The 27,480-nt window shown below is 39.4% G+C and overlaps 1 protein-coding gene across 3 annotated transcripts in view; it reads left to right on the forward strand.

Moving 5' to 3' along the window:
• The first annotated feature begins 1,297 nt into the window (after positions 1 to 1,297).
• LOC134348551 (endoplasmic reticulum junction formation protein lunapark-A-like) overlaps positions 1,298 to 27,480 on the forward strand; it is an 89,297-nt gene continuing 63,114 nt past the window's right edge. Inside the window, exons 1-4 of one of the 3 annotated variants that reach the window (XM_063052106.1) lie at positions 1,298 to 1,370; positions 1,780 to 1,831; positions 2,276 to 2,374; positions 25,071 to 25,112. In XM_063052106.1, coding sequence (XP_062908176.1) covers positions 2,348 to 2,374; positions 25,071 to 25,112 — 69 coding nt within the window. In that variant the 5' untranslated portion in view covers positions 1,298 to 1,370; positions 1,780 to 1,831; positions 2,276 to 2,347. The other 2 variants (XM_063052108.1, XM_063052107.1) reach the window with 2 other exon arrangements.

The following is a 27,480-nucleotide window of genomic DNA, read 5'->3' on the forward strand; positions in this document are numbered from 1 at the left end:
TTACATTTCAAGATTGTTTCACAAGATATTTTATGTTAATACCAATAATAAAGAATAAAGAACAACACTCCCCTAAATTCGCAAAGTGTTTTGTTTAAGGTAAACTAGATTTCCCAAATGTCAAGAACTGCTTGTTGCTATCATTCGCAATGACAAGTAATGCAATTCAACCGGTTTTGTTTCTTGTTTAGGCGTTCTCTTCAATTTCTGCCTCAGCCTAATGCTCCACCATGTACTCTTCCATAACAGGGTAACATATGGGAGCTTTTGTGTATTTCAAGATCGTTTAAGACTTTTCGTTTAGGTCAAAAAAGTTTTAAAAGTTATTTTCTTGTACAAGTAAGTCAAGTCAGTCAAAATAAATCCTTTGATTTAAGAGGTTACCTCATTGTAGAAAAAACATAATCAATGAAATTAACTTGATAAATAAGCATTTATTGACAAATTCAAACTTTACAAGGAAACGTTCTTCTCAAACATCGCTAAAATTTGCCAACTTACGTAAGGGACTATTCCTACCTATACTTATAGTGGAATGACTAATTGCAATATATCTAAGGCAAATGATTAAATAAATCTGCCTCGTCTAAAATAAAATAACAAGTACCGGAGTTAGGTGGATAAAAGTACATCTATGGAACCTTAACTACCAAAGTGCAACATCCATGACGTCGCTATAGCTGGAATAACATCCAATCTTGTATTTTCATATCTATTGAAATAGAAACGTTATTAGGAACAAATAATAGAAATATAGAAAATAATGCATGAACCTTACATAAGTGGTGACATTAAATCTAAACAAACGTTTCGTTTGGCACTAACAATATCTTAAAATCAACGGTCCCATTGAAAATGTCCAAAGAGTTGCATCTATTGTTGCTAAAAATATTAAGACTTTCAACTAAATATTTCAATATAGTGTAAATATCAATTTGAACAAATGCGACATGACAACCGAGCTACCAATCTGAATTAAAATAACTTTCAATTATTTATCGTTGACTTTCCAATAACTCAGGCATCGAGGTAACAATGGCGAAATTGTTGTTACAAAGCAATATTCAATTAAGCATTGTAGGTTGAAAATGTAGTTATTTACTTTGCAATTAAGAATTCACTAAAATAGTTGATTTTATAACTACAATGCTTTTATAGATGGCATTAGACATTCGATAAATGTATTTAATAGTGAATTTGTCTTCTTTCCTCTGTGCCTTACCCTCACTCCTGCGCTTTGTGTCTTTCATTTAATCCAAACCCACTTGCGTCACGTGGCATGGCGTATGGGTGAAAGGTCAAGACGCTCTGTGCGCGCTGTGTTTGGCAGCTCTGCTTTTGGCGGTGGAGGAAGTAGTTTCCAGTTCCAGGTGAGTGAGTTGCTGCAGCGGAGGGATTGCTTTGGCCTGATTAATCAGGCTCGGTAGAATGAATGGTAATTGTTATGGAGTACCGGTATGCGGCTAGCGATTTTATCAGTGACGCGTTTGCAGGAAGATAGGCCTGAGCGGAGAGATTCTCCTTTTTGGGTAGGGCCTGGTGCTACTACCGACGCTGCAGGAGAATGTGAACGTTGCTTTGCCTGAGTATTGGTGTAGAGTGCGAGAGTCTCCAGGCCTGGAGATGCTTTCCGTTAGCATTTATTGTCTTTAAGTCTGCGGCTGGCAAAAATGCTTGAGGCCCGTTTTGTGCTTGCAGATTGATAAAAGCAGATTTCGAAGTACACTGCACCGTTACATTTTTTTTGTTAATGCCTTGTTTAATTGTTTTAAATTTCAGATTCATGGCAAATAGATTATAAAGATATATGAAGCCTTCAGGCGATTCTAAGGTAGGAGCGAGTTATTTTTGGCGTTTTCGCCCGATTTTAATCCCTCAGTGAACAGTACTACAGTAATATCGTTTATTTCACTGAGGCTTATCTGAGCTTGGTGTGTTTTTTTAATTGCTTGTACTGTTGCTATGCTGGAGAACATATCAAAAGCACTTAATTAGCTTGAATTAATTTCTGCTGCTTTTAAGTTCAAAAAAGGAGCTATATAAATTCTTACTGCTCTTGGGAAAAAGGGGTAACCTTAAAGTACATCTAGTAAATTTTGCTAACAATAATGAAACTTATGTATTTATATTTGACAGCATTTTATTAACTGAGGTTCAATTAGAACCTTTTTAAAACAAGCTTTCAGAATGTGACTAAAACTGAAATGATATGTAGACTCTGTGTGTGCATTGTATTGGATTGTTTTCTTGACAGATGAATTTGGTAATTTTACAGGATTCAAGTTATTTGTGCTATCTGATAAATTGATCAGATTATCCAAATCGCAGTCAATTTGAGTAAACTAACATGGGAGTGATGTTTTCTTGTTGGAAGGTAAGTGAGCAATTACATTATGGTTCAAATTATAAGATCTATGAATTTTAGAACAAACTGGAGAATGTAATTATCTAAATATCTTAATGATTTTTGAAAAGTGAAAATTATGGCATGTTACTGAATGTCAAGTAAATTGTTAGTGTTTAAATTTTCTTGCCTTATTAAATCAATATTGTTACAGTTTTAAAGAAAAATCAAGGTTGTATGTAGCATATGTATTTTGATAAATGTACTTTGAAGTACTGTAGGTATGGCACACAGGAAAAAAAAACCTTGCCAATAACCTCTTGGTGATTACTCTTCCTTGTCAAGAGGAACTAATATTCTTCAATTTGTTTGGAGAAATAAATTAGCTTTCAAGTTAATCCAGTGAATCCTTTGGAAACTCAATGCAGTTTCAGACCAACCTGTGGAACAACTGACACGTTCCCATTTCCTGTTAAATCCAGGAAAATATTAGAAGGGGAAATGGGAGACGTTAACACTTTTACATGACTTTCATTGATTGGATGAAGATCTTCCATTCTGTCTGTGTGAGGCCCTGTGGTAGGAGTAAGCCAAGTACAAATGCCCCACAAAATTTGAGGTCTTAAGGTTTCTTCACAATGGATGACTAAAACTATCCCTCTGTATTGGTTGGAGGGTAGACCTACAAATTAGGGTTTATATATATTTTAAAAAAGTGTTGATTTCCGAACTATGTTTCTATCTTCCTAATACTCATTCTTGCCACCATTATGTGCTATGTCCCTACTTGAATTGACATCTAAAAAACAGATTAAGACTTTGTAACCAGTTGTCTCTGGACAAAGACTTGACTTTCCAAAGCAAACATCACTGATCTTAACAGATTTACATCATTTCATACACTGAAAATGTTCTTCTGTTTACAGTGACCTGTCATAAATAATGATTAAGGAAAGCGTTAATCTCAGAGGCAATTAGCACTTTGATAGTCATCTTCCACAAAGTTGCAAGCATCAGGTTCAGCATGGATTTCAATGCGCAAATGCTTCCTCTGGATAAGTGTTCTGTATTGTGACTGTGACTTGCAGTAGGAAATCAAGATACAGATTTACAATGTGATTGTAAAACCTGACTGATCTACTTATTGAGGGTCTGGTGAGGCACCAAAGTACAATGAATATCGCTGGAATATCCTGTGTAGCACATGAGAAGATTGCCACATTAATGGCAGCATTCTCACCGAATCCAACTATAATCCCCGTTAACTTCACTTGGATTGGACATTTGTTTGTGTGCATCAGGTTTTCATTTCCCTAGAAATACCGTCCACTTCCCGTTTGCCCAGTGTCACTGATCCTAATGGTGGTAAGCAGGAACGGTAAAAGGATACACTAAATGCATCATGTGAATGTGTGTGCAGGCACCAAGAACTAAAACTAATCAGACAGAGGGACACTTCAGCAAGACTGCTGTCTTTAAATCTGAAAGAGCATTACAGCACAGAAAGGCTCTTTGGCTCATCTAGTCCATGCCAAATTATTATTCAGCCTAGTTCCATCAAACTGCGCTTGAGTCATGGCCCTCCACATCTCTTCCATCCATATCCATGTCCTTGTCCAAACTTCTCTTGAATGTTCAAATTGAACCCACATCCACCACTTCTGCTGCAGCTCATTCCACACTCTCACCACATTCAGAATTAAGTTCTCCCTCATGTTCACCTTAAATATTTTACCTTTCGCCATTAATTTGTAGCCTCTAGTTTTAGTCTCGCCCAACATCAGTGGAAAAAGCCTCTTTGCATTTACCCTATCTATACCCCTCACAATTGTGTATACCTCTATCAAATCTCCCCTCATTCTCCTACATTCCAGAGAATAAAATCTTAACCTGTTCAGCCTTTCCTTGTAACTCAGGTGCTCAAGTCCTAGCAACGTTCTTGTAAATTTTTTCTGTACTCTTTTAGTCTTGTTGATATCTTTCCTGTAGGTAGGTGACCAGAACTACACAATATTCTAAATTAGGCCTCACCAACCTCTTGTACAACCTCAACAAGAGAGAAGGTAGGACAAGAACAAACTCCCAGCCGTTGGGGAACTGGCCGATGAGGAAGTGTCAATAGCTCCTCTTTGTCAGTGCATTACTGTAGCACTAGACACCCAAGTCTTCTCTGAACCTATGAGTAAATTTGCATTATAGCAAAATCTGAAGAATAGTTTAAAATTGTATTGCTGCCAAGCACTGAGTATTTGAGAATTTGATTTATAGATTTTCTTTTTCAAAAAAAATTCACAAGTGTGGCATTGAGTTTTTCTGCTAAAGAACTTCATGTCTCCATAATTGCAGATTTGTGTCGGTATCAATTGTAGACATTACTAGGACCAATTGGTTCCCAAATATTAAAAATGGGTTGAGCTTCTGTTCGTTTTGGTAGTAATTTTGACTTGAGCTTACTTTAAAGAAAAAAACCAGGAACTTTATTTTAGGAAGAAGATTTGACCCACAATTCAGCATTTTAAGAAAAAAAAGCTCCTGTGGAGTTAAAATGAGTCAGAAATCTTAAAAAAACTGAGGTTTTGTCCAAGTGATTGATTGCCTGAAAAAATACTTTTTGATACCGGATCTAGGGTAAGTTTTGCAAGCTACCTGAGGTAGAGATCAAATTAAACTTGTCTACTGGAGGGAGGAGCCTCTTAAGTTGTACACATGTAGAAGCTAATCCATTAAAGGTCAGTACTTTCTTGCACAGTTTATTGAAGTTGCAGCAGTGATTGTGATTTTTTTTTTGTTCTAAAGAGTAGCTTGGCTGAAGGTTAAATGGCTGAAACTTCATGATGGCTAGTTTGTAGCTTCCAGCAGTCTTTGCAGATCTGGAGTCTGAACATATCTGCATATTGGCTTGATGCAATTGGAATATAGTAGATTTGCATTTCTATGATAGCAGCAGTGAAATAGCTGAACATAAATTGAATCGAATACATTACATTAAAACAGAATTGCATACATTTGCAAATCATCAATGTCTACACTGGATTTGAAAAGACAGTGATGTTATCAATCCTGCAAAGCCCTCCTTGTTAAGAATTTAATGACCAGTTTCTAAATTAGAAGACCTGTCCCAGAGACCATTCAAACAAGCTTGGCACAGTTGTACTCCCAAAAAAAAAATTATTTTAGCAAACAATCCATCCCAGTTCCTTGTGCTATACAGGCCTACTAGCAGCAGCATTAGTAATATACAGATAGAAAAAAAACTACCAGTGCAGCCTTCCAACATTCATGAAGCTTCACAACATTGTTGTGAAGTGTCATTGCATTAGGCCCATTGCAGGTAAAGAAACCTGATTACCACCATAAATTTCCTACCCAAAAGTTCTCTAAAATGGCCTTTGCTGGAAGATTTGCTGCATTTCCAGAAAGCAGCTTGCCCAGCAAATCCTGGAAAGTCAAGAGTAGTTAGCTTTTATCATATCCCTCTTTATATTTAAAAAAAACAATAGATTTCATTTCTCTAGTACAACGGTCCCCAACCACTGGGCCACAGAGCATGTGATACTGGGCCGTGAGGAAATGATACAAGTCAGCTGCACCTTTCCTCATGCCCTGTCACGTACTGTTGAACTTGAACATAGGGTTACCAACTGTCCTGTATTAGCCGAGACATCCTGTATATTGGGCTAAATTGGTTTGTCCCATACGGGACTGCCGTTGTCCTGTATTTCCCCCGCTAAGGTAGAGTGTTCCTATGAAACCTTTCGTGCTGAAATGGCGTGAAGCGAAGAAGCAATTACCATTAATTTATATGGGAAAAATTTTTGAGCGTTCCCAGACCCAAAAAATAACCTACCAAATCATACCAAATAACACATAAAATGGAAAGTAAATAACACTAACTTATAGTAAAAGCAGGAATGATATGATAAATAGACAGCATATATAAAGTAGAAATAATGTATGTATAGCATAGTCAGGAAGATGAAGGCAAAACCGATTTGTGGGGAAAAAATCGGCAGGTACGCGCATGCACACACAGGTGCCCGCGCAAGGCTTCATGGTCATCATAGTCTTTCCTGGGGTAAAGTGCCCCGGGATTTGACTGCTACTTTTGTCCCTTATTTGGGAGTGAGAGAGTTGGCAACCCTAACTGTAAAAGACATGTAGAGGTGAGTTCAACCCTACTTGAACACCGTGTCCCCCCACCCCCGGTCAGTCAGTCGGCAAGAATATTGTCAATGTTAAACCGGTCTGCAGTGCAAGAAAGGTTGGGGAACCCTGCTTTAGTATATCTAAAAGAAGTGTTTTTGCTTTAGAGATTTCAAGCTTTGAGTTAAATAATTTGCTGCTATCATAGAAATATTGTCAGTTACAAACTAATGCAACACAATCATTTGGTATGTGCTGTCTCTTGCAGAGGGCTTTTCATTTTTTTCACTTTCGTGACATTGTCATATATACTATATTTGCTCGCCCCTCCCATTTTCAGCCTTCTTTCTATGATTCTTCCATCACTCATCTGTCTTTACCGGCATTCACCCTTTGCTATTGCACAGGAAGGTATTGCAGGGGACGAAACAACTGCCCTTTTCCTTTTTTTGTTCTTGCTATGAAGGGCTCCAACACTGCTTGTTGGGGAATGAGCAATTTGCATGCACTTCCAGTTTAGCATATTATATTTGTTGCTTGCAGTGTGGTCTCCTCTCCATTGGAGAAACCGGGTGTAGATTGGTTGACTGATCTGCTGAACGTCTCCACTGTCTATTCACAAAGACGACCCTGTACTTCTCTCCTAAATAATCTTACCCTTTCTAAATTCTGGGTTCATACTTGACTTCAGCATGTCTGGCTGAAATTGACTGACACATTGAAATTAAATATTTTTACTTTTTCTCTTTCTGTATCTCTATTTATATTGGTGTCATTATTGTTAGGCATACATTTCTAGTGTTTAAGTTTAATTGCCCAAAAAATTTAACAATATGTTTTTCCAGTTTTGGTGATTGATATTTTCCCTGGTCTTTGCAACACTGGCCATTTTGAAAGTCTCATTCACATCCTTTCTTACTGTTGATTGATTCCCATTCTCCCTCTCCAGTCTGCCTTGTTCTTCACTTTGTAAACTTGGTTTAGACAAGGCCCTGCTGATGTTACCCTAACTTGCACTTTCTGTTGTTCACCCATTCACTTTATCTATTACGTGAAGTAATGTCTTTACTTAAAATCCTCAACACTTCCGAATTCTTTCGTGGCCTTATGCCAAAAGCACTGTGCTTGTACATTTTGCCACGACTAACTCTATCTTTGTAAGTTGCTTTGTTGCCATGCAGAAGCTTGTTAAGTAATTGTGGGTTTGAGTTGCTTATTGACACAGAATTGGCCAGCATTGTAGAAGTTAAGCACATTCAGGTTAGCAGACTAGATCAAGTGTTGTTTTGAGTTCTAGAATATGTCTTTTGACATTGCATGGGATTTAGGTGAGATGGCAGCCACGTCGTCCTCACTTTATGCTATTTTGCAGTTGGTACTTAAGGAAGGATATATTTTCTGTGGATGCCATGGGAATGTACATTTTAACTTGGTTATTTCTTGTAAGGATTTTGCAGTGTAAGTAAAGATAAAAATTATTTTATTTGTCACATATACATTGAAGCGTAGAGTGATAAGCCTCATTTTGTGTCAGCAACCAACATAGTTCATGGATTTGTGCAAGTGTCACTATGCTTCTGGCGCATGCCCACAGCTCACTCACCCTAACCATGTGTCTTTGGGTTGTGAGAGGAAACTGGAGCGGCTGGAGGAATCCCACATGATCAAGTGGAGAACAGATACGCTCCTCGCAGACAGCAGCAGGAATCAAACACCGGTCAGTAATAGTTGGTGCTGGAAAGCAGTTGAGCGAACCACAATGCTGAAGCAGATTGAGTCTAAACTCATCAGACTTGGACATTGTTTTGTTCGGATATAAACTATTTGGAAGGGAGTGAAGGGTAGATGTTGAAGGACTACTTTTTTCTAGCTGAAATTCAAAAGTTAAGGAGTGGGGGAAGCAATGGAGGATTTGACGGAACAAGTGGGTCACAGATTCAATATATAGCATCAGTCATTCTTCATGCTTGGTTATAAATCTTCTTTTGAATTTCTGTGTCCAAGAGGGCTGTGGATGTTTTTATCGAGTAAATTCAAAGCTGAGATGGCAAGAAATCAAGTGATTGTACAGGAAATAGATAACATAGAGGACCAGGTATGATATTGAATAGAGGGGCTTGTTCAAGGGACTGCTTCTGTTACTTCTGTCACTTCTGTCTGTCTTTAGAGCTTTCTCTAATACCTCTCTCTGAATCAAATTTTGTATGATAAAGTTCTGCTGCTGCACCATAGGGCATTTTACTATGTTAGGATGGCATATGAATGTGACATGGAAACACAAGTAAAAGGAGGAGTAGATTATCCAGCCCCTCAGGCCTGTTATGCCATTCAACAAAATCATGATTGATCTTTGACTCAGTTCTACTTTTCCTATCTTTTTTTAAAATCAATGAATGACTGAATCTCTGGAGCCTGCAGAAGTAGAAAATTTAAAGGTTCACTATTTTAAGTGAATTGTTGTCTCCCCTTTGTGGATTTGAATGGTCTGTCCGTAGTGGTCGGCCCTCCTTATCCACGAGTTCTGCATGCGTGAATTCAACCAACCACGAATCGAGAAAACCCGGAAGTGCTCTTCCAGCACTTGTTGTTCGAGCATGTACAGACTTTTTTTCTTGTCATTATTCCCTAAACAATGCAGTGTAACAACTATTTTACATAGCATTTACATTGTATTAGGTATTATAAGTAATCTAGAGATGATTTAAAGTATACGGGAGGATGTGTGTAGGTTATCGTGGATTGGGATCGAAAAAAACTGGAAGTTCTCTTACCAAGTAAGTGGGAACAGGTACATCTGGTATTATTTAGCGTCAGTTAGTCAAACATTTGTCTTAGTATATAGTATATATTTTACCTTTCTATACATTTAAAACACTTAAGAAACATATGTTTCAGCGCCAGGCTTGGGAACGGAAATTCCCGAGTTCGATCCAGTGACAGATTGCTCCCGAGCGCGCTCTCCATCCGTGCCAGGTTGATGTGGAGGATCAAAAACCCAAAACCCAATACTGTAGTTAAACTACTGTGTTGCTTAGTAATAATCGTAGCTTTCATCAGGGCAGGGCCTTTCTCACTTTATCGTTTAAACTTGTTCTGATCGTTGACCGACTGTTGCTTAATGCTTTTCCAATGACAGATGGCATTTCACCTTTTTCCAATTACTTTATTAGTTCCACTTTATTTTCAATCGTGATTATTTTCGTGAATGGAAACGCTGTGGATTCAGAGCTCTGCTGCTGGGTCCTAATGTCTGCTGCATTGAGACAGGTTAAATTAGGTCTGGGGTTCCGCTGGATCCTAAGGTCCACCGCATTGTGACAGGTTGAATAAGGGACTTGAGCATCCGCGCTTTTTGGTATCTGCGAGGGGTCCCGGAACCAATCCCTCATGGATAAGGAGGGCCGACTGTACAGCACATAAAATAATAACACAATATTAACATAATTAAATTCTGTAGATGTACAAGTTGACATAAAATGCATATACAAAATATAGTTAAATATACAACAGTGTAATGCAACTGGAGCTGTCATAAATGATATGTACTAGGTGGTAGCAGGCTGCATAACAGCCACTTCTGTCAGCCTGGAAGAAGTGGCTATTACCCAGCCTAACAGTTTCCTCAGCAAGGGGAAATGTACTCCTGTACCCCTGTTGAACTGACCGTGTTGAATTTTGTACGCTTCATGGAGTCCTTTTTAACGTGAGAGAGTAGAAGCCCAGCCCCTATTTAAAAGGCAACTCTACAATATTGTGGAATTAACCTGGTAAGTCTTACTGCCCTCTCTACTTTATCAAATATTTGGAAAAACTCTCAAAAAGCCCAACATTGCTGGATCAGAATTGGGTTTAATGTCACTTGCATATGTCGTGAAATTGGTTGTTTTGTTGCAGCAGTACGTTGCAGTACATAAAACTATAATTTACAATAAGAAAAAGAGAGCAAAAATAAGGGAAAAAAGTGAGATTGTGTACATGGGTTCGTTGCCGTTCAGAAATCTGATGGCAGAGGGAAGGAAGCTGTTCCTGAAGCATTGAGTATACCTTCGGCTCTTGTACCACCACCTTGATGGTAGCAATGAGAAGGGGGCCATATCCTGGATGATAGTCCTTAATGATGGATGCTGGCTTTTTGAGGCTTCGTCTTTTGAAGGTGTCTTCGATGCTAGGGAGGCTAGTGCCCATGATGAAGCTGGCTGAGTTTACAACTTCCTGCAGCTCTTTCCGATCCTGTGTAGTGGACCCTTCATACCAGATGGTGATGTAACACCTGTAGAAATTTGCGAGTCTTTGACGTACCAAGTCTCTTCAATTTTCTAATGAAATATGGCTGCTGTCTTGCCTTGTTTGAAATTGTTGGTCCCAGGTTAGACCTTCAGAGATGTTGACACCCAGGAACTTGAAAGAGCTCACCCTTTTCACTCTTGATCCCTTGGTGTATGTTCTCCCTTGACTTTCCCTTTCTGAAATCCACAATCATTTCCTTGGTCCTAATGCCTCTGAGTGCAACATTATGACCCCACTGAATCAGATGATCTATCTCACACCGGCATGTCTCCTTGTCACCATCTGAAATTCTGCCAACAATGGTTGTCATCGGCAAATTTATAGATGACACTTGAGCTCTGCCTAGCCATGCAGTCATGGATGCAGAGAGAGTAGAATGGGGCTAAGCACACATCCTGGAGATGTGGGTATTGATTGTCAATGAGGAGGAGATGTTGTTTCTGATCTGCACTGACTGTGGTCTCCGAAAAAGGAAGTCTGTTGCAGAAGGAGGTGCAAAGGCTCAGGCTTTAGAGTTTGTTGATTAGTACTGAGGGTGTGATTGCGGTGAACGCTGAGTTCTAATTAATAAACAGCAGCATGACATAGATATTGCTATTATCCAGTGACTTAGGCAAAGTGGAGAGCCAGTGGGATTGTATCTGCTGTGTACATATTGTGGTAATAGGCAGATTGCAGCGGGTCCAGGGTCCTTGCAGCAGGCAGGAGTTTACTTTGGCAACCTCTCAAAGTACCTCATCACAGTAAATGTGAGTGCAGCTGGGCGAAAGTCATTGTGTCAGCTCACCCTGCTCTTCTTCGGCACGGATATGATTTTTGTCCTTTCGAAACAGGTGAGAACTTCCGACTCGGGTAATGAGAGATTAAATAATGTCCTTGAACGCTCCCACCTGTTGGTTGGCAGAGGTTTTCTGTGCTGTACCAAGTACACCATCAGGGCCTGATGCCTTCCTGTTGTAAGAAATCCTTAACCTGTACTAAAATCTTGCAATAAAAGCCAATGTACTATTTACTTTTCTATCTCATTGCACCTTAAATAGCAACCACTGTTGATGTGTAGAAAAAGGCCCTTTTCACTTCAGCCACGCCCAGCTATTCAATATTTAAACAGAAATGCTGAGTTTCCCCCAGTGTACAACCCTACAATGTGTCTACCTTGCAGTCAATCGGCCAAGTTGTTGCCTGCTCACTTCACTATTCATTATCCCGTTTGAAGCTCTTGATCCATGCTGGTTCAAAGTAAATTTATTACTAAAGTATATATATGTTGCCATATACTACCTTGATATTCTTTTTCCAGCAGGCATTTACTGGAAAAACAAAGAAATATTATAGAATCTATGAAAAAATACATAATGACTGACAAACAACCAATGTGCAAAAGAAGACAAACTAAAATAAAAAATAATGTTAAGAACATAAGTTGTAAAGAGTCCTTGAAAGTGAGTCTGTAGGCTTGAGAATTGGCTCAGAGTAGTGTTGAATAAAGTTATCCATGCCAGTTCAAGAGCTCAGTGGTTCTACGGTAACAACTATTCCTGAACCATGTGATGTGGGATTTAAGACTTCTGCACCTCCTGCCTGATGGTAGTAGTGAGAAGAGAGCATGGCTTGGATGGTAGGGGATCTTGATAGTTGCTGCTTTCTTGTGGAGGTGGTCCGTAAAAATATATTCTGTACAAACACAAGAAAATATGCAGTTTACATCAAAGTTGCTGGTGAACGCAGCAGGCCAAGCAGCATCTATAGGAAGAGGTGCAGTCGATGTTTCAGGCCGAGACCCTTCGTCAGGACTGTTGCTGGATCTCCAAGTAACACACACAAAATGCTGGAGGAATGCAGCTGGCTGTTGCTCCTGGTGTGGCCTTCTGTATATCAGTAAGATCTGCTGTAGATTGGGAGACTGCCATCTGACAGAAAAAGCAAGATCTCCCAGTGGCCACCCATTTCAACTCTACTTCCCATTCCCATTCCGACATGTCAGTCCATGGCTGCCTCTACTGATGTGATGAGGCCCCACTTGGGTTGGAGGAGCAATAGCTTATATTCTCTCTGGGTAGCCTCCAACCTGATGGCATGAACATTGATTTCTCAGACCTCTTGTTATTCCCCCCCATTTCCGTTTTTCCCCCCTCACCTTATCTTCTTGCTCATCACCTCCTTCTCTGCTCCTCTGCCTTCCCTTTCTTCCATGATCTTCTTCCCTCTCCTATCAGATTCCCCCTTCTCCAGCCCTTAATCTCTTTCACCAATCAACTTTCCAGCTCTTTACTTCATCTCTCCCCCTCTCCTAATTTCACCTATCATTTACCACCACTTTCCTTTCCCCACTCCTTCTTGTTCTGATTTCTCATTGTTTGCCCCCGTAGTGCTGATAAAGAGTCTTGACCTGAAATGTTGGCTGTTAAGTCTTTTCCATAGATGCTGCCCAGTCAGCTGAGTTCCTCCAGCTTTTGGTGTGTGTTGCTTAAATATATTCTGTGATGGACAGGGTGGTATCCATCACTTTCTGTAGCCTTTTCTGTTCCTGGGCATTGGTGTTTCCATAATAGGCCATGATATAACGGGTTGGGACACACTCCACTGTGCATCTACAAAAGATTATTGATGAATTCAATACTTTCTGTGCTCGCTTTGATTGTCAAAACGTGGAGGAAACATCATGAACTCCCACAACCCCGATGACCCTCCAGTCTCTGAAGTGGGCATGAGATCATCCTTCAGTAGTGAGAACCCACGGAAACCATCCAGACCAGATAGGGTACCTCCCTGAGTACTAAAGATCTGTGTTGATCAACTGCCTGGAGTGTTCACTGAGATCTTTAACCTGTTGCTTTGGCAGTCTGAGGTACCCACCTGTTTCAGGAGCAATTATTACCCCATAACCTTCAGGCTTTTGAACTAGAGGGGATAGCTTCACTTGCCCCATCACTGAACTGGTCCCACAGCCAGTGGACTCACTTTCACGTACTCTTCATCTCATGTTCTCGATATTTACTGCTTATTTATTTTTTATTATTATTTCTTGAATTGAAATGACTATTTCTTGGACCCTTCACATACATGAGGGGTAAAAATCTTTGTTAGTGTCCGCCTGAATGTGCAATTTATAGTAATTTGTATTAAATAGTATGAACAACAGGACAGTCAGTATAGCATAGAAATACAATTGTATCAGTGTGAATTAATCAGTCTGATGGTCTGGTGGAGGAAGCTGTCCTGAAGCCTGTTGGTCCTGGCTTTAATGCTGCGGTACTGTTTCCCAGATGGTAGCAGCTGGAACAGTTTGTGATTGGGGTGACTTGGGTCCCCAGTGATCCTTTGGACCCTTTTTACACCCGTCTCTGTAAGCATCCTGAATAGTGGGAGGTTCACATCTACAGATGCGTTAGGCAGTCTGCACCACTCTCTGTAGAGCCCTGCGATTGAGGGAAGTACAGTTCCCATACCAGGCAGTGATGCAGCCAGTCAAGATGCTCTCAATTGTGTCCCTGTAGAAAGTCCTAAGGATTTGGGGACTCATGCCAAACTTCTTTAACCGTCTGAGGTGAAAAAGGCGCTGTTAATGCTTTTTTCACCACATAGCCGGTATGTACAGACCACATGAGATCCTCTGTAATGTTTATGCTGAGGAATTTAAAGCTGTTTACCCTCTCAACTCCAGATCCATTGATGTCAATAGGGGTTAGCCTGTTTCCATTCCTACTGTTTGCACAGTTTTGCTTTTGCACTCTGGTTGTCTGCCCTGTTGGTGCGGTCTTTCATCAATTCCATTACGGTTATTGGATTTATTGAGTATGCTTGCAAGAAAATGAATCTCAGTGTTGTATCTGCTGACATGCATGTACTTTGATAATAAATTTCTAATGGGTGTACTTTACTCTTCACAGTATGCTCTAACGTTGTTCACCAGTCTTCTGTGGGCAATGTTTTCTCTAATTTTTAGTAGTCGGTGTGCGCAAAAATCTTATGTTGTGCAAATTTTTTTCCTGTGACAGAAGTATGTGCACACTGAATGCGCACATAGCACAGTTTATGTAGGTTTACAAAATATTCAACATAAAACTGCACAGAATAACAACAAAATAACATACATATTTAAGTCACTCAGTTATTTTTTTCTCTCTGCTGTTTTTGGCATTTACCTATTCTTTGTAAACTCTATCTAGACTAATAGAACTTCCATTCAGTTGATAGCTTTTGATTCTCATTAACATATCCAAATGACATTCGCCTAAACAGTTTCTCAGGTTGTTTTTGAGTTGATTCATTAGGCTAAAACCTCGCTCACAGTCCGCATTAGACGCAAGAAAAGTTCCCCCAATGTCCATCAATTGTGCAAGGTCGCAAAACCGTTCATTTTGAAGTTCAAATGCCACCATTTGAGCAAAGTTTGAAATCAGTTTAGATTTAATTTTTTTCTTCCATGGAAAATCTGAAATCATTAAACTGTCTATTACAGTATTTTCAGCTAGAAGATCATGAAATTTTAGACATAAGGCATTAACTTGTTCATCGCCAAATGTGAAGTCACAATCTGTAATTGCGGAGAAATCAAAAGCTGACCATTCTTGTGCCTCATCTTTAGGAAACCTTTTTTTCTAAATGAACACAAAGACTATATAAAAGTCAACAGCGAACTTGCAATTTACTTGCCAAATGACGCTTCAAAAAGTCAAGTTTCCAAATATCATCCCACTTTCCACTAGCAAATTCTCCAGCAACTTTCGCATAACAATACGAACAGATAACTCCAGTTTCCGAATCATACATAAATATTTCTCATAGCTGAATGTTCGTGGCCTCATGAGTTTTCAGTGTAGCAGTTTCCACTATTTTGTTAAGCCATTCAACTTTAAACAAATTTGCAGTTCTTTTGCGCTTCACACCATTTGCTTCTTTTGAATTCGAGATAGTAAATCAATATTTTTTTCAATAAAAACTTAGTAAGCTATCTACAGGATTTGAAACAGATCTTTGTAAACTTTACAATATGAACACTGTCCGCCAAACATGGCTGCCGCCGTGATGCAGCTGTGCAAACCGGAACAGGTGAGGTGACGTAAATTAATGACGTGTATTGTGGTATTTGAAAACCAACTAACTAGTTAACAGCAACACACATAGAAGTTGCTGGTAAACGCAGCAGGCCAGGCAGCATTTCTAGGAAGAGGTACAGTCGATGTTTCGGGCCAAGCTCCTTCGTCAGGACTGCCTGGCCTGCTGCGTTCACCAGCAACTTTTATGTGTATTGCTTGAAATTCCAGCATCTGCAGATTTCCTCGTGTTAACTAGTTAACAGAAACAGTTAGCTAAAAGATTATTTTCAATAAGTATAATTATTAATTACTGTATTATTTTAGTAACCTTTTGTGTGCACATTAATTTCCTTTGCGTGCTGGTTGAAAAATGTGTGCGCGCGCGCACACGTGCACAGCTTAGAGAAAACATAGTCTGTGGGACTTTTTAAAAAAAAATAAAACAACAAATTCTTCAAGTACAAGCAGCATCACATATATCAATTCCATTTCATTTACTCTATTAGGTGCATAGTCAACAAGCTTAGATGACCCACTGATAGCTGAAATCATGTTTGTGCTGTTAAATTTCAGCTGGCTTAGTAGGTCGAGTACCATAATGTGTTTCCGTAAGTGTTTTTATTTCAGATTTTCAGCATCCGCCATGTTTTTCTTGTGTTCTGTTAGTGGTGACTAGTTTTCAACAAACATTTAAAAAAATAATTTCATATGACAATGTTTTAATAAAGAATGACATAAGTGTTTTTTAAAAAAAGGCATTCTTGAGAGATCACCTAATGAGCCCATTTGGATAGAACTTAGAAATCAGAAGAGGATGGTTATCTTGGTAAAGCTATATCAGCAAGAGCTGGAGGAGCAGATGTATTGAGAAATTACATGTATTTGTGTAAATAGTAGGGTAGTACTAGCAGGAGATTTCAATTTTCTCAGTATTGACTGGACCATCCGAAGTGCAAAGGAACTTGATGGTATGGAATTGTGTGGTGCATCCAAGAAAGCATGCAGGCAGTGTCAAGAGGTTCAGTTGTTGTTCAGACCAAATATCAGAAATGTGATCCAGGTGACTTTGACTATGGAATAATTGTTAGTGACATATGGGCTAGTTTGAGTATCTCTGAAACTGCTGATTTCCTGGGATTTTCACACACACTGTCTAGAGTTTACAGACAGTGGTGCAAAAAACAAACAATACCCAGTGAGCAGCAATTCTGTGGGCGAAAACTCCTTGTTAACGAGAGAGATCAGAGGAAAATGGCTAACGTGTCACAACAGTGGTGTGCAGAAGAGAATCTCTGAATGCACAATATGTCACACCTTGAAGTGGATGGGCTACGATAACAGAAGACCGTGAACATAGTCAATTGCCACTTTATTAGGTAACTTATGTAACTAATAGCATGTCCACTGAGTGTGTAGAGGAACCTACTTGTGTTTAGGCAGCTGGGTACAATTTAATCCCTCAACAAAGATAAAATTTTAAGACCAGCCTTGAGTGGAAATCAGGAGGGCAAAAAAACCATATGAAATGGATTTGACAGGCAGGGTTAAAGGTTATGTTAACAGTAAAAGGGTGACTTAGCTTCAGGAGATTTTTGTTTTAAATATCTCTCTCCAACTAAGGAGAATATCATGAGTGCTAAAGAAGTGAGGGTAATGCATTGTGGGGTCTCTGATATGCATATTGCAAAGGAGGAGGCATTTGCAACCTTGAAGCACATTAACATGGGCAAATACTCAGACAGACCAAGGGCACTCCCAGATCTTATAGGAAGTCAGGGAAGAAATCGTGGAAGCCCTTTTAGATGTGTGTGGTTTGCGATTAGGCACTCAGGAAGTTCCAGAAGACTGGAAGGTGGCTAATGTTCTTCCATTGTTCAAGAAGGGTAGTAAGGACAAACTAGAGAACTATAAACCAATGAGCCTGATTTCTGTTTAGGGAAGTTACTGGCAGGAATTTTGAGAGACAAGATCTACCATCGTAGTTGCACCACAAGGCTGTGTGCTTAGCTCCCTGCTCTACTCACTTCACACATGACTGTCTGGCGAAGTACAGCTCTAATGCCTTTTTCAAGTCTGACAGCAGCACTGTCATAGGCCAAATCAAAGGCGATGGAACGGTATATATGAGGAAGATTGAAAATCTGGCTAAGTGGTGCCACAACAACAACCTCTTACTCAATGTCAGCAAGACCAAGGAGCTGTTTTTGACTTCAGGAGGAGGAAACCAGAAGTCCATGAGCCAGTACTCATTAGGGGCATCAAGTTGGAGAGGGTCACAGCAAATTAAAATTCCTCTGTGTTGTCATTTAGAAAGACCTCCCCGGATCCCAGCACAAGTGTAGTTACGAAGAAAGCAAGGCAGTGCCTATATTTGCTTAGGAGTTTGCGAAGATTTGGTTTGACATCTATAGAAGCTTGTCAAAGACTTAGATATGTGGAGGAGGGTATATTGAACTGGCTGCATCATAGCCTGGTATGAAAACACCAATGCCCTTGAATGGAAAACCCTACAAAAAATAGTGGTTGCCCCCTAGTTTATCAAGGGTAATGCCCTCCCCCACCTTTGAGCACATCTACATGAAGCATTGTAGCAAGAAAGCAGCATCCATCATCAGGGGCTCCCACTAACCAGGTCATGCTCCCTTCTCACTGTTACCTTCAAAAAGAAGGTATAGGAGCTTCAGGGCTCACACTACTAGGTTCAGGAATAGTTATTACCCCTCGACCATCAGACTCTTGAGCCAATGGTGATAACTTCACTCCTCCCATCATTGAAATGTTCCCACAACATAGGCATTCACTTTTAATGACTCTTCATCTCATGTTCTCTACATTTATTGCTTCTATATCTATTATTTTTTTTCTATTTGTATTTTCACAGTTCATTGTCTTTTGCATACTGGCTGAATGCCCAAGTTGGTGTGGTCTTTCATTGGTTCTATTATGGTTATAACTCTATTAAGGATTTATTGAGTAGGCCTGCAAGAAAATGAATCTGAAATGAAAATGAATGGTGACATTGATAATAAATTTATTTGTCTAGGCTTGATCAAGATTAGCTAGCATGTTTTTGTGGGACATCACATCTGAAAAATCTTTAGAAGAAGTGGCTGAGGGGATTTCGAAAGACGGGATAGAAGATGGTGTCTGTTTGGACTTAAGTAAGACCTTTGACAAGGTCTGCATGACAGGCTGATCTGGAAGGTTGGTTGCATGGGATTCCGGGGCAGCTAGCATGCTGAATTCAGAATTGCCTCCATGATGGGTAGCAGAGGGTGATGGTGGAAGGTTGATTCTCCAACTGGAGGCCTGTAATTAGTGGGGTGGTTCAGGAGTCAGTGTAGGGACCTCTGTTATTTGTGGATGTAAATGACTTGGATGTGAATGTGCATGGAATAATTAACAAGTTAGCTGATGGCACTAAATTAGGGAAGTCTTGTTGAAGCGAAGCAAGTTGCAATGAACTGCAAAGAGAGTTTTTGAGTTATAGAGAATGGCTGAGGAATGGCAAACAGATAAGTTTGAGGGGATACATTTTTGATACTCAAATCAGGATAGGACTGGTACATTGGTAGGGAAAGGGTACTGATAAGTGTTGTGGAACAGGAACTGTTGTGGAACTGAAAGTGGCTACACAACTCAACAGGGTCTTGAAGGCGGTTAGCATGCTGGCCTTCATCAGTCAGAGCATCGAATTTAGGAGTAGAGGGTGTTACGTTACAGTCATATTTATCATTGGTGAGACTACACTTGGAGTATTATGTATCGTTTTGGTCACCTTGTTATAGGAAAGATATTGTCAAGCTGGAGAGGGTGCAAAAGAGATTTAGGAGGAGCGAGGGTGCTGCCTGGTCTAGAGGGCTTGAGTTATAGAGGAAGAGGTTGGCTACATTGGATCTTTATTCTCTGGAGTTAAGGAGAATGAGAGGTGACCTTATAAGTTTATAGAATTGTAAGAGGTAGACAGTCATAGTCCTTCCCCATGGCTTGGGAGTCCATAACTAGAGGATATAGATAGAAAAGGGGAAAGGTTTCTAAAGGAATCTAATAGAGGTAACTTCCTTACACAGGGTAGAGAATACCTGGAATGAACCACTAGAGGAAGTGGTTGAGGCAGGTACAATCACAATTCTTTACAGGCATTTGTCAGTCCTGGCTATGACTCTAAACTGCAACTGGTGATGAGGCTCTGATTGGGGAGTTTCAGAGCTTTGGGGAAAGTGGAGTTACCCCTTAGTCATTCATTGCTCCCAGGGCCACTCTGACCCGGAACGGTAGCACCTGCAAGGGTTCCTGCTCAGGATACGAGCGAAGGCCAATGGCAGATCCAGCAGGTTCAGTAACTGAACTTATAATGGAGAAGGCGGATGAGCTATGACCTCAAATATCAAGGGCTATACTATAGGCGGATGAACATTTGGGAAGAGAAATGGTGATTTCTTTAGTTCGCCCAATGGTAGGCAATAGCAAACCACCGTTGCAATTTGCTAAGAAAACCATGGTCAAACTCACAAAATATATCACACAACAACAGCGTCAAGAGGATCTTCAAGACAACTCTGAAGATGTTTCGCTTGGTAGGGTTGATTCTGGCCAGCAGGGGATGGCTGACTGTCATCAAGCTACTCATGAAATTAAAGTAACACAAAAGAAGATTATTGCCACTTGGAATGTAAGAACCCTATATTAAGCAGGAAGATTGGACAATGTGATAAATGAAATGGAAAGACTAAAGATTAACATCATGGGAATTAACAAAGTTCCTTGGGTAGGTGCTGGAACATGTCAGATTAGAAGTAAAACACTGGTTTATTCTTGTGGAACTTCCCATACTAATGGAGTAGGAATTCTTATGGATGAAAACATGCAAAAAGTCTTTTAGGACATTGGGCAATATCAGAAAGAATACTCCTTGTTTGATTCAGAGGACAACCATTTGATTTAGCAATTATATAGGTATATGCGCCAACAACAGATAGAACAAATGAAGATATAGATAAATTCTATGAAGAGCTTGAACAAGCAAAGAATGGATGCAAATCTCAAGATATCGTTATTGTCATGGGAGATCTAAACATGAAAGTAGGACAAGGTGCTGATGGAAATACCACAGGAAAATTTGGACTAGGGGAAAGAAATGAAAGAGGTGAGAAATGGGCAGAATGGTGCAAGATGAATAATCAGGTCATCATGAATACCTGCTTTAAAAACCATCCAAGATGCTTGTGGACCTGGAAAAGTCCAGGTGATAACACTAGAAATCAAATAGACTTTATTACTATAAACCAAAGATTTAGAAACTCAGTGACTTAATGCAAAACATATCCAGGTGCTGACTGTAATAGTGACCATAACCCAGCAGTATGTCATATAAAAGTAAAACTTAAAAAACTAAAGAAGCAAATACCTGAACAATCCCTTGACTACTTCAATTAATTAAAGAAGAAAACTTAAGACAAAAATTGACAATTGAGGTGAGGAAAAGATTTCAAAGTCTAGAAATAGAATCTGTTGAAGATGATAGCAATCATTTAGAAATGAAATTTAACTTTCTAAAGGATGCCTTGGTAGAATCAGCAAAGTCAGTGATTCCTAAAAAAGAAAAAAGCACAAAGAATAAATGGATGACAGATGAAATTAAAAAAAATCTAATGGAAGAAAGGAGACGGAAGAAAGCAAATCTTATAGAATACAAGTCCTTAGATTAAAAAAAGTTAAAAGCCCATGTCAAAAAGCCAAAGAAGAATGGTTAAACCAGGAATGTGAGCAAATAGAAAGAATCCCTATTACTGATCCAAAAAGGTTACATCAACAAATCAAGAATATCACTGGTAAAAAGCTCCTCTGTTCTTCAGGTGGATGTTTGAAAGCAAAGGACGGTACCATTATCATGGAAAAAGATGAGATTATGAACAGATGGACTGAGTATATTCAGGAATTATTTGAAGACGATCGAGGTGAAAAACCAGAAATTAAGATAAACATTGAAGGTCCAAGTATTTTAAAATATGAAGTTCGTAATGCAATAAATAAGATGAAGAAAGGAAAGGTAGCAGGTCCTGAGATGAATTAGTAATAGAACAAATTGTTGCCCTTGAAGATTATGGAATTGAAAAACTTACTGATTTAATCAGTGACATTTATGAGACTGGAATAATACCAGAAGAGATGAAAAAATCAGTATTTATCACTCTTCCTAAGAAAGCTGGAGCAATAGAATGTGAATTACATAGGACCATAAGTTTAATGAGTCATATCACCAAGATACTTGTAAGAATTTTGATGACGAGCTAAAAGTAAGATAGAAGCTGAAATAGACGAAGAACAATGTGGTTTTGTGAAAGACAATGGTACAAGGAACGCAATATTGATGTTAAAGGCTGATTTATACTTGTGCGTATCAGCTTACGCCGTAGCCTACACAAGTGGGCTACGCTGTTGTGAGCATTTATACTTGTACGTTGCTGTGCCTGCGTCTCTCTGCAATTCGCACACGTCACGCATGTGCACACACCTGCCCGTGCAAGGCTTCATGGTCATGGTAGTCTTTCTCGGGGTAAACAAGTTTAAAGTGAGCGTCTTTTTTCATAGAAGCGAAATGTGTTCTCCATCATTTCGGAGGTCTGTAAAGCTTTATGGAAAGCATTGCAGCCAGAGTCCCTTCCCTGCCCTTCAGTCGCCCAATGGGAAGCTATTGCAGCGTAGGAGGAAATGCGATGCTACCAAGCTGACCAATCACAGTTTTTGTAGTCTGCATTGCTGTGATGCGCAGTTACATTTTGGGAGAGGTGCGTGTCAGGCATAAGGATCAGCGTAGGCACTGCGTAGGGTTCGTGGCTGCGCCGTACCTACACATCATCAATTTAACGCACAAGTATAAATCAGTCTTAAGGATGCTATCAGAATGAGCTATTCAAGTGCAAAAAAATTTGTTTGTTTTTTCGACTACACAAAAGCATTTGATGAAGTGAAGCACTAAGTTATTTGAAATATTATGGAAAGTTCTAGATCTAGATTCGAAAGACTTCCGCCTAATCAGAAATCTGAACTGGGAACAAACTGCCGCCGTAAGAAGAGATGGAGAAGTGAGTCAGTTTACGAAAATCAAGAGAAGTGTTAGACAAGGGTGTGTTTTCTCCCCTGATTTATTTAATGTGAACAGTGAAACAATATTACAAAAAATAAGAGACATCTTGGGAATCAAAGTTGGCGGTGAAAACATCAATAATTTCAGATATGCAGATGACACTGTTAATTGCAAGGAAGAACTACAAAACTTAATTGATATAATTGATGTAATTGTTGAAGAAAGTGCAAAAATGGGTCTATCTATCAATTGCAAAAAGACAGAATGTATGGTGATATCCAAAAAGAAGGAGAATCCCATCTGTAGGCTGAGAATAAATGGGGAAGACATAAAACAAGTACAGAACTTTTGCTGCTTAGGAAGCTGGGTGACGTCAGATGGCAGGTGCGACTTGAACATCAAAAGAAGAATAGGGATGGCAAAAGACACCTTTGCGAGAATGAAGAGTATACTGACCAATGCTAAACTAGGTATGACAACCGGCCTCAGAGTACTGAAATGTTATGTTTATCCAGTTATGTTATATGGCTCAGAATGTTGGACAATATCTAGTAACATGAGGAAACAAATTGTAGCAGCAGAAATGTGGTTTTTGAGGAGAATGCAAAGAATATCATGGACGAAACAAATATCTAATGAGGATGTCATGAACAGAGCAAGCACAAATACAGAAATGTATGAGATCATGAAAAGGCAATGTAACTTCATTGGACATGTGATTAGGAAAGAGGAGTTAGAATGCACGGTAATTATGGGAAAGATTGAAGGGAAGAATGCAAGAGGAAGACGAAGACAAATGATGATGGAGACAGCAGCCAGAGAATTGGAAATGAATACCAATAAATTGATCCACTTGACCCGAAACAGGAGTGTGTGGGCCATGGCAGTCAAAGCTCAAACTGGGCATGGCACCTGATGATGATGAAAGGCATTTTACAGTTCCATAGAGAGAAGGGGCTGAGAGGTTTATGGACCAAATGTGGGCACCTGGGACTAGCAGGGAAGGTCCTCTGGTTGGCATTGACAAATATGGCAGAATGGCATTATTTTAACTGTATGACAGAAAAACAATCCAGCACTTGAAATTTGGTGCCGAACTTTCTCATTTTCCAGACTATTTGATTTACTGCTAATTAATACCCAGAATTTTCTTTTTTTGTGTTACATCATATAATACATTTTCTGGTGCACAGTGTGTTTAAGAGGAGCAGGAAAATGTACAAGCACTCTCACTCTCACTCAGGCTGCAAACCTACCTGCTTTCCAGATTCTAAGCTTGAGTCGCAAGACCGGCCTGTGGTCTGGACCACTGTCGCAGTCACACTCTTAAATCCCTGACTCTGGCTGCATACTTCTGTTGTATTCTGAACCCCTGGGTCGCATTCTAGACGAATGGGCATCTGTGGAATTCATTGCTACAGACAACTGTGGAGATTAAGTCATTGCGTATATTTAAAGCAGAGGTTGATAAGTTCTAATTAGTAAGGACATCAAAGGTGACGGGGAGAAGGCACAAGTGTGTGTTAATTCAGATTTTGTGTCAAACAGTCTTATGGAATTGTAAGGGTTTCTGAATAATTGAATGCTGGATTATCAGTCTTTAATATCCTGAATACAAAATAAATCCATGCAGGTGTTCTCAGGGAAATACATCAGTCTTTTTGATGGCAGCTCCATCTTGGATTTTAGTTTTATAAGCTTTTCACTTGAGCTTTTATTGTGCCATCTATGTTCATTTTTCCCCTTTCTGTCCTTGTGAATAGTAAACATAGTGTTAATCAAAGTGAAATCTAGGTCTGACGTCAAGAATTAATATTCATAAATAATACTTGCTGTTTTTTAGTTGTCAACTTGTTACCATGAAAAGATATGGTTATAAACTTTTCACTAGTGTCGTCTACTATTGGCTTTATTAAGTTTGTATTATCATTATGTATTAATAATACTTAGATAATATCTATGTACATTTTTTATTTTATTCCATCACAAAATGATTGTATCTTGATCATTGGGTGATTTGCTGTTATACCCAAGCCAGCTGGTGAGTGGTCCCACCTAGTGTAAAAGAAACAAACTTTTATAGTGTTGAACTAGAATATTTATCATGTGAAAGCTATTATATGAACATGTTCTTTTGTATTTTTTACATTTCTTTTTATCTTTAATTCAGGCAAAGCCTTCCACTGTAGAAATATTGGAAAAAATTGACAAGGTACCGTCCTTCATTTTTTTCATTTTTCATTCAAATGTATAAATGGTGTAAATGTGAAAAAGTTGTGATGTAGTGGCTGCTAAGTGACAAACAATCCAGATCCTGAAATTCAAATTGCAACCAACAATTTGCAGTCTGTCACTAATTTGGTATTTAAACAAAATTAAGTAATGAAGTCTGCAAAAATAGTAGATTGTCAACAACAACAAAACAAAATTTGGTGCACTGATTTCTTCTGGGGAGGTGATTTGCTATCTTTGTGCAGTCTAGCCTTAATGTGACTGCTGATCCACCTATATGGTTGGCTTTGAAATGGCTTCGAGCAGACTACTTGAATAGAGAAGCAAGTCATTAGACGGTGAAATATAACAAAGTTCACAAATAAGATGTCACTTGTAGTTTGGGATTAGGCTAACTCAGTTCAATGGGCCCTCTTCAACCAGCCACCAAAATATACCAGAGAATATTGCTTGACATTTCCAGTTTTTTTGAGTTTGGAGATGATGTTTGATTTCAGCAGATAACACTGTTTTACTTAAACTATTCTTTTGTAAGTGATTGGGAGAGAAGCTTGTAACTATTGGGTTTTCACCAAAGTAAGTACTGTTTCTGTGCAGAAGGCAAGACAAATAAGATTTTGTGTATATGCAAATAAGAGTAAGCTTTCAAGTTTTATTACTGTACAGTGTCCTATTGTTTGGACCTGTCTTATCAATTAATGAGACATCAGTGCTCTTGAACACAATTTAAACAAAAACATAGAGTAGTCAGACTGCAAACAGAATGCTGAAAATAAGCTTGAAGCTTTGTCATTTGGCTTGCCGGAATTTGCATTTGCTTTGTTAGTGCCAATGAAGTGAGGTTGCAACGACAGCTGATGTTTATTATGATAGCAGAGAATGCAATTTAACAGGTATAAAAATAGCTTCAGCCTCATCTATTTATAATCTGAGGTGGAGCATACGCAGATTCTGGGAGGAAACCCTAAGTGATTATGAAGAACTCTGAATGTAGCTACACCTGAAATGCAGTTGCTCAGGGAGGATAAAAGGAAAGCCCATGTGTCAGAATTGTTAGGATTTTTAAAAAGGTATATAGCAGTAACCAGTTGATCTAAATGTCTTGTTTATGTGTTTATCTGAATTTGTGATTAGTACTAAGTGGGGGTGACAGAAAATAGTATTGTGTTTGGTTTGGTGATTATAGGATATTTGGTAACGTCTGGTGACTCAAGCTGGTTTTTGTTTGCTGGTGAGAAGTAAGAACGGGCAAATTGAAAGCAAGGATAGAAACTTTACAGTGAAAACCTTGGTGAAAGGGGAACAGTTGGCATCCATCTGTCTAGAAGGACAATGGGTGATGATCATTATCACAAGTCTTGGAAGATATGAAGATTCTGAGATGCCCAGTCGCCAAGATGCCCTCTCGGCCTCACCAGTGTGGTCCAAAGGAAAGCTTATGAAGCAATATGTTTGGCACCAGCTTGGCTGCAGGAGCTGCTGGAAGGATGTTCAATGACGTGCAGTTGCCTTAGGGGGCAAGGAAGCAAAAAGGAAATTATAGACCTGTTAGCTTGACATCAGTGGTTGGGAAGTTGTTGGAGTTGATTGTCAAGGATGAGGTTAGAGAGTACCTGGAGGCATATGACAAGATGGGCAGAACTCAGCATGGATTCCGTAAAGGAAAATCCTGCCTGACAAACCCATTACAATTTTTTGAGGAAATTACAAGTAGGCTAGACAAGGGAGATGCAGTGAATGTTGTATATTTGGATTTTCAGAAGGCCTTTGACAAGGTGCCACACATGAGGCTACTTAACAAGATAAGAGCGCATGGAATTATGGGAAAATTACATACGTGGATAGAGCGTTGGCTGATTGGCAGGAAACAGAGTGGGAATAAAGGGATCCTATTCTGGTTGGCTGCCGGTTACCAGTGGTGTTCCACAGGGGTCCATTTTGGGGCCGCTTCTTTTTACATTGTACATCAATGATTTGGATTATGGAATAGATGGCTTTGTGGCTAAGTTTGCTGACGATACGAAGATAGGTGGAGGGGCTAGTAGTGCTGAGGAAACGGAGAGTCTGCAGAGAGACTTGGGTAGATTGGAAGAATGGGCAAAGAAATGGCAAATGAAATAACAATGTTGGAAAGTGTATAGTTATGCACTTTGGCAGAAGAAATAAACGGGCAGACTATTATTTAAATAGGGAAAGAATTCCAAATTCAGAGATGCAACGGGTCTTGGGAGTCTTTGTACAGGATACCCTTAAGGTTAACCTCCAGGTTGAGTCGGTGGTGAAGAAGGCGAATGCAATGTTGGCATTCATTTCTAGAGGAATAGAGTATAGGAGCAGGGATGTGATGT

This window comes from Mobula hypostoma, chromosome 6 (assembly GCF_963921235.1).
Source record: "Mobula hypostoma chromosome 6, sMobHyp1.1, whole genome shotgun sequence".
Taxonomy (NCBI): Eukaryota; Metazoa; Chordata; class Chondrichthyes; order Myliobatiformes; family Myliobatidae; genus Mobula; species Mobula hypostoma.